Source organism: Salmo salar, chromosome 13, assembly GCF_965601325.2.
Source record: "Salmo salar chromosome 13, fSalSal1, whole genome shotgun sequence".
Classification (NCBI taxonomy): domain Eukaryota; kingdom Metazoa; phylum Chordata; class Actinopteri; order Salmoniformes; family Salmonidae; genus Salmo; species Salmo salar.
The window spans coordinates 49,465,584-49,476,249 of record NC_138303.1 but is presented as its reverse complement, the minus strand read 5'-3'; the positions used below and the strand labels follow the sequence as shown (position 1 = coordinate 49,476,249).

Genomic DNA, 10,666 nt, shown 5'->3' with positions numbered 1-10,666 from the left:
AGCTACCATATGTACTTGTCAAACTGTCAACAGAGTAGCAAGCAAGATAAGATATGCAAATGAACAGTCTAAAAACCACTTGAGGGCAAACAAATCAGATTTGACCATTCACACCACCTACAAAGATGGTTTGAAATGTAGCTTGAAATATCCGATTCCATGTGCTTTTTGACTGTTCAGACTGCAGAAAAATTAACAGATTCGAATTGGACATGCAAAGAAATTGGATTCGAGTCACTTCAAACTGGCAATGTGAACAAGGCTTAAGATTGAACTCATTCCTATTGTCTATACCTTGGAGCTGTGGGCGGCATCTGGTCCATCACTTTGAGGTTTTTAGCCGAGATCTCTACCCTGGTGCCCTATCAGAGAAGAGAGAGGGTTACACAATGTTTACATATTTAGACTGAGGACAAGTGCCCACAGGGTTGCAGCTACTGTAACCAAATCCGCTGCTCAGACAGTGTACCCAAAATTATATTTCTACCTAATGTCTTTAGGTTGAGAGCGACCCACACCTATCGGGGAAAGACTACATTCAACCTTAATTCACCCATCCCACTACATCGTTGTCCTGATGTACTGTACAGGATGTAGTGAATGTCTTAGAATTCAGCTCAAAGCCCACGTTCAAACTACAGTAGATTGTTTGTCAGTAAAGTACTTTTTAGTAATGCTATGTTATACAGTATGTGGAAGTTGCTTCCTTTCATATTCAGTTTCCATTTCTGAGCCACTGGTCGTTAAAGATTAGCAAGGGGATAGAGAGAGATGTGGGATGTATTCATTAGGCACCGTTGCTAAATGTTTTGCTACGGTGTACCCTAATGAATATGACCCAGAACTGAAATCTGTTTCCAGGCGTGTAAAAAGGGTGTAGTTTGGGCACCTGTTTGCGCATGATGTCCATGGTCTGCATGATGCAGCGGGGCATGAGGCCGTGGTTCCGCGCCAGGATCATGGCCTGATCAAGAGTCACGCACAGGGTGCACCTGCTCAACACAAAGGTCAGAATTCAGTAGGTCAAAGGTGTTTTGACTGTGTTATGATTACCTAATGGAAAGGAGTTGAAAATACCGTAATTTCTGGACTATTAAGCGCACCTGAATATAAGCTGCACCCACTGAATAAAAAAATATATATTATTTTGAACATAAATAAGCCGCACATGTCTATAAGCCGCAGGTGCCTACCGGTACATTGAAACAAATGAACTTTACACAGGCTTTAACGAAACACGGCTTGTAACAAAAATAAAGAATTAGCCGTAAGCTTTAGTTGTCTTTTTGCACTGAGTCAATTCCTAACGCTGCCGTTTCCAACGTCTTATCGACTCATTAAGACCAAGCTCCCGTGCAGCAGCTCTATTTCCTTTTCCAACAGCCAGATCAATCGCCTTCAACTTGAAAGCTGCATCATATGCATTTCTCCGTGTCTTTGCCATGAGGGTGACAAAATGACTACCGTAATCAGAATGATGGGAAGTTTGAGAGCGCGCGATTTAATCTAAACAGTAAACAAAAAAGTAGTTTGACCTTAACCCGTTCGGCAATTTCATTGGTCTAATGAAAGCTTCATGCCGCCAAAAAACTGAGCACGTCACAGAATGTGTTTTTAAAAAAAAAAGAAAAATGGAAAGCGGGAAAAATCCATATATTAGCCGCGTCATTGTTTAAGCTGCGAGGTTCAAAGCCTGGGAAAAAAGTTGCGGCTTATAGTCCGGAATTTACGGTACACTGTTTAAAGGGGTAAGGCATACTGTACGTAGTGCATGTCTAAGCACTACACCGGACATTGCAATACATAGATGTGCATGAGTGTTTGCTCCAGCTGACGCTAACTGGCAGTACTATTACATCACTTTCAAGGTCATACGACGGACCTTTGCATGCCAGTAGCACACATGGTGATATGGCAGGCGCCCAGGCGGTTGCACAGCTCGGAGGACACACACAGGACGCTGACGCCAGAGGGGTGGCCTGCGGCATTGGGATGCACGTTGACATATGACTGCATCAGACGACACAGGTCGTCCAGAGTGTTGAGGGGTCTGAGGAGCTGGGTTGGAGAGGGGGGACAGAAGATTTAGGGGTTAAGACTATAAAAATAAGTTTACTTTACTTTCCGTTCAGAAGTATTGCCCCTGAGCTTGTTTGTAAACAAAGAGTAGTTTTGATTTCTGTTTACCTGGTCTATCTTCTTAGCTGTGGTGTTGGAGTCGGTGGGAAGATTTGACTTCTCCAGGTAAAAAGCCCTGTAAGAACACAATAAAGGGTTTTAATAATAATAACAATTGTGATTATTATATTTGTCCTATTTCACACATGTACAAGTGTTTATATCTCTCTCTCCCTGAGACTCCCTCGGAGAGTGTGGTCACGGCCAGGGTCTACCATTATCGATGGCGACCCTGGAGCAATTAGGGTTAAGCGCTTTGCTCCAGGGTCTACCATTATTGATGGCGACCCTGGAGCAATTAGGGTTAAGCGCTTTGCTCAAGTTATCATTCAATATGACTGCTATTGAACAATTATTGAACCCATTGATATTCTCAATTTTCTCTATTTCCTGTAAAAACTTCACATCAACAAACGTCATCCACCTTCTAAAGCTAATACAGTAGTCAAACTAATCAGCATAAGAATACCCCTTTATGCAAGTGGGTAGTACAACACAGTGGGTAGTACAACACAGTGGGTAGTACAACACAGGGGGTAGTACAATACAGTAGGTAGTACAATACATACTGTATAACACAATATAGAATGCGTGGGTTGCTACCTGAGTTTTCGGTAGTAGGCTTTGACCCTTTCCAGTGCGACGGCATTGGTGCGTTGCTGGAACTCTTCTATGGACGCGTAGTCCTGCTCGGACACTCCCTCTGGCCTCTCCAGGGCTGACCCAGGGACAGATATAACACAGTAAAAATGCAGTACATGCAGGCAAGCACATAGGCATTCAGGCAGGCAAACACAGATACATACACAGAAAAGCGCACACACACACACACACACACAATAGGAAGACACATGAATATGCAGTACATACACGCACCTAGACAGACAGACACATTGCTAATATTATTTTATAATGGATAAAATGTACAAGTTTATACTCTGACAGCTGAATAAGACCACTGAACACAAAACTGTATTCAATACGAGTGGCCTGTAGGTGGCGACGACACCCAATTTAGACCTAGTTCTCTAGGTCTCCGACTGCAGAATAGTATTACATTACAGGCTTGTGCGTTGCAGCCACTGAACAATGTGAGCCTCCCTGTAGGGTTATTGGCCCAATTGGCACAGGTGGATAGAAAATTAGTGGTTCCCTAGCACAGAGAATCCAGCATAATTCCAACCATTTATATGGACCCAACAAAGGTCGAAAGGACACAGCAGTGAAATAATAGCGAAGTAGATAGGTAGGCACAGAATACATTTCCCGGTTATACGTCAGTACGTCATTCAGATGGTAGTTACGACTCCGTAAATGGCAATTACATAAGAAATACCCCAAAATTAGTATTTTGTTTGTGACTATAGGCACTTTCACGCTTGCATTGTAACTAGAACATTACATGTAAGCATCTAACCCCGCCTTTCTTAAAGTATGGGTCGTGACCCATCTGTTAATGGTGGGTCGCGACATGTCAGTGTACATTTATAATTGTTTCATTAATTACTGGAATTGATTTGGCCAAGTGCATCTGCGCTCTCTGCTCAGTTTGGCAGCAGCGCGAGTGTGAGATGCCCGTGTGCTTCGCGGTTTACCAGATCTTTTTTCAGCAATTTTCTTGAAGATCACTCACGATGCGACATTAACGACGCAGCGCTGTCGTTCAGGCAACAGATGATCCGCTGTCAGCCACTGACTTGTCATTCCCACTCGCCATCATCAAATGGACTCATGCTACCCACAAGTTCTGACTGAACTCAATTGTCATGAAACGCATTTACAGCAATGAGTTTCTCTCTTTTTCATTCAAACTTATAACGAGGAGCGCCCACAATGTGTTTTGTGTGTGGAAGTGCTTAGTAATGAGACTCGCATAAAGAAGAAATTAATAAAACGACACGTCCTGAACAAACATCCACAACATGACGGTAAACCCAGGGAGTTTTTTTCTGAACAGGGCCGAATGCTCCAGAAAACAATGCTTCGACAGTGGAAAGTAAGTCAGCTAGCAAGGCATTGTTGTCATTTTATAACAGGTGATGATAAGCAGAAATAAGGGAGTACTAACTAACTCCCATAGTAGTAAATGTGAATTTCTCTATCAAACAATCCCCTAGCCTTGTACACAGATGAAAAATGATTAGGCCCACTGTACATCTTACTATAGAAATGATTGTTGAAAACTAGACTAGGTTGGAACTGGTGCTGTTAAAATACAATAATAATTGTTATTCTTAACTGGAATAAACTGATTGAAGCAAGATGCTTTTTGAGGCAAACACACTCACACAGTTCTGGGTTGCTCATCTACAGCAGGAAGCGGACTCCTGCCTGACTGAGAAAGTAGTAGATGTCCTGGTCCAGTTTGGAACCACATACCTATGTGAGTCAGGGTTCTCAACTCTGGCATACTTAAAAAATAAGTACAGAAACAGTTTCAAGGCTGAGCATGACCTCAGTGATGCACTGTCAAGAACAGAGCCCAGAATAGACATGCTCTCATTAGGACTGTGTGTGTGTTTTCTGGTCTACAGATGTGATCAATCAGTTTATTCCAGTTCGGAATAAAAAATATGTATTGTATTTTAACAGCAACAGTTCCAACCTAGACTTTCTTCAACAATAATTTCTACAGTAAGATGTACAGTAGGCCTGATCCTTTTTCATCTGTACTTTTACTTAGGGTTGCACTATCAAAAAGCCTGTGTGTGTGTTCTGTTATTCATCTGTGTAATGTGATCAATCTGTTTATTCCAGTTCAGAATGAAAAATATTTATTGTATTTTAATAGCAACAGTTCCAACCTAGACAGATATGTAAGAGTTTTTAATGGGGGAAAATAAACATTAATACAGTTGAAGTCGGAAGTTTACATACACCTTAGCCAAATACATTTAAACTCAGTTTTTCACAATTCCTGACATTTAATCCTAGTAAAAATTCCCTGTCTTAGGTCAGTTAGGATCACCACTTTATTTTAAGAATCTGAAATGTCAGAATAATACAGCTTTTATTTCTTTCATCACATTCCCAGTGGGTCAGAAGTTTACATACACTCAATTAGTATTTGGTAGCATTGCCTTTAAATTGTTTAACTTGGGTAAAATGTTTCGGGTAGCCTTCCACAAGCTTCCCACTTGTCGATATAGGACTCGTTTTACTGTGGATATAGATACTTTTGTACCTGTTTCCTCCAGCATCTTCACAAGGTCCTTTGCTGTTGTTCTGGGATTGATTTGCACTTTTCGCACCAAAGTACGTTCATCTCTAGGAGACAGAACGCGTCTCCTTCCTGAGCAGTATGACGGCTGCATGGTCCCATTGTATTTATACTTGCGTACTATTGTTTGTACAGATGAACGTGGTAGCTTCAGGCATTTGGAAAAAGCTCCCAAGGATGAACCAGACTTGTGGAGGTAAAAAAAAAATAATAATAATTCTAAGGTCTTGGCTGATTTCTTTTGATTTTCCCATGATGTCAAGCAAAGGTTTAAAGGTAGGCCTTGAAATACATCCACAGGTACACCTCCAATTGAGTCAATTAGCCTATCATAAGCTTCAAAAGCCATGACATCATTTTTCTGGAATTTTCCAAGCTGTTTAACGTCACTAGGGTCTGGGGCAGCATTCGGAATTTTGGATGAAAAGCGTGCCGAAATTAAACTGCCTGCTACTCAGGCCCAGAAACTAGGATATGCATATAATTGGTAGATTTGGATAGAAAACACTCTAAAGTTTCCAAAACTGTTAAAATAATGTCTGAGTATAACAGAACTGATATGGCAGACGAAAACCTGAGGAAAATCCATCCAGGAAGTACTATTATTTTGAAAGGCGGTTTTTCCATTGAAAGCCTTTCCACCATACAAAGACTTAGGACCCAGTTCACGATCTCTATGGCTTCCTCTACATGTGGCCAGTCTTTAGGCATTGTTTCAGGCTTTCACTCTGAAAAATTAGGGAGATACAGCACTTTCAATGAGTGGACAGTGGAAATTTCCAGACATGAGTCCAGCGCGTGCTCGGGAGCGCGCATTTCTTGTTTCTCCTTTGCTATTGACGAAGCTTTTGTCCGGTTGAAATATTATTGATTATTTATGACAAAAACAACCTGAGGATTGATTTTAAACATCGTTTTTATTGTACTTTTGACTTTCCGTCTGGATGTTGAGAGCGCGCTTTGTACCTTTGGATTACTGAACTAAACGCACCAACAAAATTTTTTGGACATAAAGAGGGACATTATCGAACAAAAACATTTATTGTGTAACATGGAGTCCTGGCAGTGCCACCAAATGAAGATCATTAAAGGTAAGCGATTAATTTTAACGCTATTTCTGACTTTTGTGACACCTCTCCTTGGTTGGAAAATGGCTGTATGGTTTTCTGTGGCTAGGCGCTGACCTAACATAATCGCATGGTGTGCTTTCGCCATAAAGCCTTTTTGAAATCTGACACAGCGGCTGGATTAACAAGACGTTTATCTTTAAAATGGTGTATAATACTTGTATGTTTGAGGAATTTTAATTATGGGATTTCTGTTGTTTTGAATTTGGCGCCATGCAATTTCATTGGCTGTTGTCGAGGTGGGACGCTACTGTCCCACTGATACCAGAGAGGTTATTAAAGGCACAGTCAACTTAGTGTACGTAAACTTCTGACCCACTGGAATTGTGATACAGTGAATTATAAGTGAAATAATCTGTCTGTAAACAATTGTTGGAAAAATTGCTTGTCTCATGCACAAAGAAGATGTCCTAACCGACTTGCCAAAACTATAGTTTCTTAACAAGACATTTTTGGAGTGGTTGAAAAACGAGTTTTAATGACTCCAACCTAAGTGTATGTAAACTTCGACTTCAACTGTGCATATTTATAATGGGTTTTTAATTTCATTGTTATATGTTTTTGTCTATGTTGCATTTGTTTTAGGCATAAGGGCAATGAAATGTACTGATATTTATGTATAGTTGCATATTTTCCTAAGCTTGGGCCCCAGGCTGAAAAGGTTTAAGAACCCCTGGTCTAATCAGTAAGGAGAAAGGGATTTAGAGATACTGAGTAAAAGACCTCTGTTGAACTTGATTATTATAGACACATGGCCTGCATCCCAAATGGCACCCTATTCCCTAAATAATACATTCCTTTTGGGCACTAAATAGGGAGCCATTTGGGACCCACACATGGTCAGTGTAGGCAACCTATTCCCTATATAGTACATTCTTATTTAGTTCACAAAAGGAATGTATTAGGGAATAGGGTGCCTGGCATGACTTATCCAGGCTAATGTTACAGGTGAATGGATGAAGACATTGTTCTATACATCTAATTGCTACTGTCTCTGTAAAACTGAGTGCATATTTAAGATTATAGCAAATTGATAGGCATTATAAACTGTGTGGTTTGAGCCTTGAATGCTGATTGGCTGACAGCCGTGGTATATCAGACCGCATACCACAGGTATGACAAAACTTATTTTTACTGTTCTAATTACATTGGTAAGCAGTGTATAATAGCAATAAGGCCCCCGGGGGTTTGTGATATATGGCCAATATTCCACGGCTAAGGGCTGTATCCAGGCACTCTGCTTTGTGTCGTACGTAAGAACAGCCCTTAGCCATGGTATATTGGCCATATACCACACCCCCTCAGGCCTTATTGCTTAATTATACTTCTGCATTGTGAAGGTCTGTGCATCTATGGACCTGCAACATATTTCCTGAAGGTGCCTCTAGTGCATTTCATAAAATTCAATCCAATGCCATTTGATTTGTCTTGACTCCATTCAATTCATTAAACTGTGATTCAATGAGGTTTTGATGACCACCGCCTGGTCTCTAATTCAGCCAACTTTGTTTTGATGATAATTCAAATCAACTCAATTGAATTCAGCTAACTTTGATTTGATGATAATTCAAATTGACTTGTCTCAAGTGAAATTTTAGACTAGCGGGCTTTTCTGTTCCTACTCACCGCTGGTGAAGAGCACAGTGTACAGTTTGAGGCTGCCCCCATTCTGCAGGCGCGTGGGGAGCTCACTGAAGTGGCAGCTGTCCAGGTACATGGTGACCCTCAGGGCCTGCCGGGTGCCCTCCACGTGGTAATACACCGGCGTGTCTGGGGAAAAAAAACACACGCGTCACAGAATTCCGCTGAGCTTTCACATTTGACCCCAAGGAGAGGTTAGTTATGGGGCATTTTCCCTTCAATTACCCATTGGCTTATTGATTGTCCTTATTGGTATTACATTTACATTTGAGTCATTTAGCAGACACTCTTGCATTGAGCAACTTACAGTTAGAGTAGCCATCTTAAGCTAGGTGAGACAACCACATCACAGTCATAGTGAGTACATTTTCCTCAAATACAACACTATTGGTTACTTCCAGTGTAAACTTGTTCATAGCTATTACAATGTTGCAAATTACAATATCGGTATTCAGTGTAGTAAACGCTGGTTAATCATCCCGCCCCCTGGGGAACCCTAGGAACAACACAACCCCTGTGAGGTTAGCAGACCTTCTGAAGACCATCCACCTGTAATCCTTTGGGATTGGGTGTGATGTTTTAGACTTTCATGGAACCCTCCGCCTTCATAATGTTTACAAATGGCTCTACTAAACTGAGAGTTCAGGGGGGTTACTGAACAGGCTTTTATCAAATCAATAGTGTCAGATGAGCTTATAGCCTTCACAAACTGTCTGCCTAAGCAACAGCCGTTACGATGTGCTAGTGCTAGTTAGCTAGACCGCGCCGTACTGCTAAACTGGGACCATTTTCCAAAAAGCGATTTAAACAGGTTTTTAAAGGAAGGAGGAAGAGGTATTATGTGTGTGTGTGTTATGCTTACTGTTGAGCAGTAACCTAGAATAGTACATCCCAATTTTATCCGTGGCTTTTTTCCCCCGAAATGGGAAATGCATCTGATGTGCTTGCTTAAAACCTCTTAGGGATAGGGGGCAGTATTTTCACATCCGGATGAAAAACGTATTATTAGTAGATTTGGATAGAAAACACTCATAAGTTTCTAAAACTGTTTGAATGATGTCTGTGAGTATAACAGACCTCATATGGCAGGCAAAAACCTGAGAGAAATCCAACCAGGAAGTGGGAAATCTGAGGCTTGTAGTTTTTCAAGTGAATCCCTATCCAATTTGTAGTGTTAACGGGGTCATGTTGCACTTCCTAAGGCTTCCACTAGATGTCAGTCTTTTGAATGTTGTTTCAGGCTTTTACTGTAAATATGGAGCGAACAAGAGCTTGTGGAACCAGGTTTCCCAGGATAATGCATGATTTCAGTCACGCACTCAGCCTTGGGAGCGAGCTGACTTCATCTTCATTCCTAAAGAGAAAGGAATCGTCCGGTTGGAATTTTATTGAAGATTTATGTTAAAAACAACCTAAAAATTTATTCTATACATCGCTTGACATGATTCTACAAACTGTAGTATAACTTTTTTGACTTTTCGTCTGGAGTTAACAAGCGCGCGCCTGGAATAGTGAACCTAACACGCAAACAAAATGGAGGTATTTGGACATAAAGATTAAGTTTATCGAACAAAACTAACATTTATTTTTGAACTGGGACTCCTGGGAGTGCATTCTGATGAAGATCATCAAAGGTAAGTGAATATTCTGTTTGGCTTGTGGTTGTTGTCTGAGCGCCGTACTCAGATTATTGCAAACGTGTGCTTTCGCCGTGAAGCTTTTTTGAAATCTGACACAGCGGTTGCATTAAGGAGAAGTTTATCTAAAGTTCCATGTATAGCACTTGTATTTTCATCAACATTTATGATGAGTATTTCTGTAAATTGATGTGGAGGCAAGAACATTACTGAACATAACGCTCCAATGTAAACTGAGATTTTTGGATATAAATATGAACTTTATCGAGCAAAACATGCATGTATTGTGTAACATGAAGTCCTATGAGTGCCATCTGATGAAGATCATCAAAGGTTAGTGATTAATTCTAGCTGTATTTCTGTTTTTTGTGACGCCTCTCCTTGCTTGGAAAATGGCTGTTTGGCTTTTCTTGTCAAGGTGATGTCCTAACATAATCTAATGTTTTGCTTTCGCCATAAAGCCTTTTTGAAATCGGATACTGTGGTTGGATTAACACAGCAATCTCGGCTAACCATATTACAGTTAGTGAAAAGGGACATGTTGGGGATGTACAAGTCGTGTGTGTCTTCCTCCACCATGCATAAACACAAGTTACAACTCAGTCTTTAAACTGGCCACCATTGCTATGGGGAAAGGGTCTACTTACTTGCGACCAGGCATTCATCCTCCAGCTGGCGGAAGAACACTGTGACTTTGTCCAGGTCCAACAGGGCTGCCTGGGTATCCTCCAGCATTGTCCTCTCCTCCTTCTACACAGCAGAGAGAAGACACAAAGCTCAGCTAACAGCCCAGGGACCATATTCAGAAAGCATCTCAGAGTAGGAGTGCGGATCTAGAATCAGTTTAGCCTTTTAGATCAAAA

The 10,666-nt window shown here is 41.1% G+C and overlaps 1 protein-coding gene across 2 annotated transcripts in view; it reads right to left on the bottom strand.

The window, feature by feature from the left end:
• Window positions 1–10,666, bottom strand: part of LOC106566945 (phosphatidylinositol 3,4,5-trisphosphate-dependent Rac exchanger 1 protein) — a 160,302-nt gene that overhangs the window by 11,910 nt on the left and 137,726 nt on the right. For both annotated transcript variants that reach the window (XM_014135621.3, XM_014135623.3), the window contains 7 exons: window positions 10,451–10,553; window positions 8,152–8,295; window positions 2,782–2,896; window positions 2,188–2,254; window positions 1,883–2,058; window positions 890–992; window positions 295–362 (listed from right to left, as the gene is read on the bottom strand). In XM_014135621.3, the coding sequence (XP_013991096.3) occupies window positions 295–362; window positions 890–992; window positions 1,883–2,058; window positions 2,188–2,254; window positions 2,782–2,896; window positions 8,152–8,295; window positions 10,451–10,553 (776 nt within the window). The remainder of the gene's footprint in view (window positions 1–294; window positions 363–889; window positions 993–1,882; window positions 2,059–2,187; window positions 2,255–2,781; window positions 2,897–8,151; window positions 8,296–10,450; window positions 10,554–10,666) is intronic.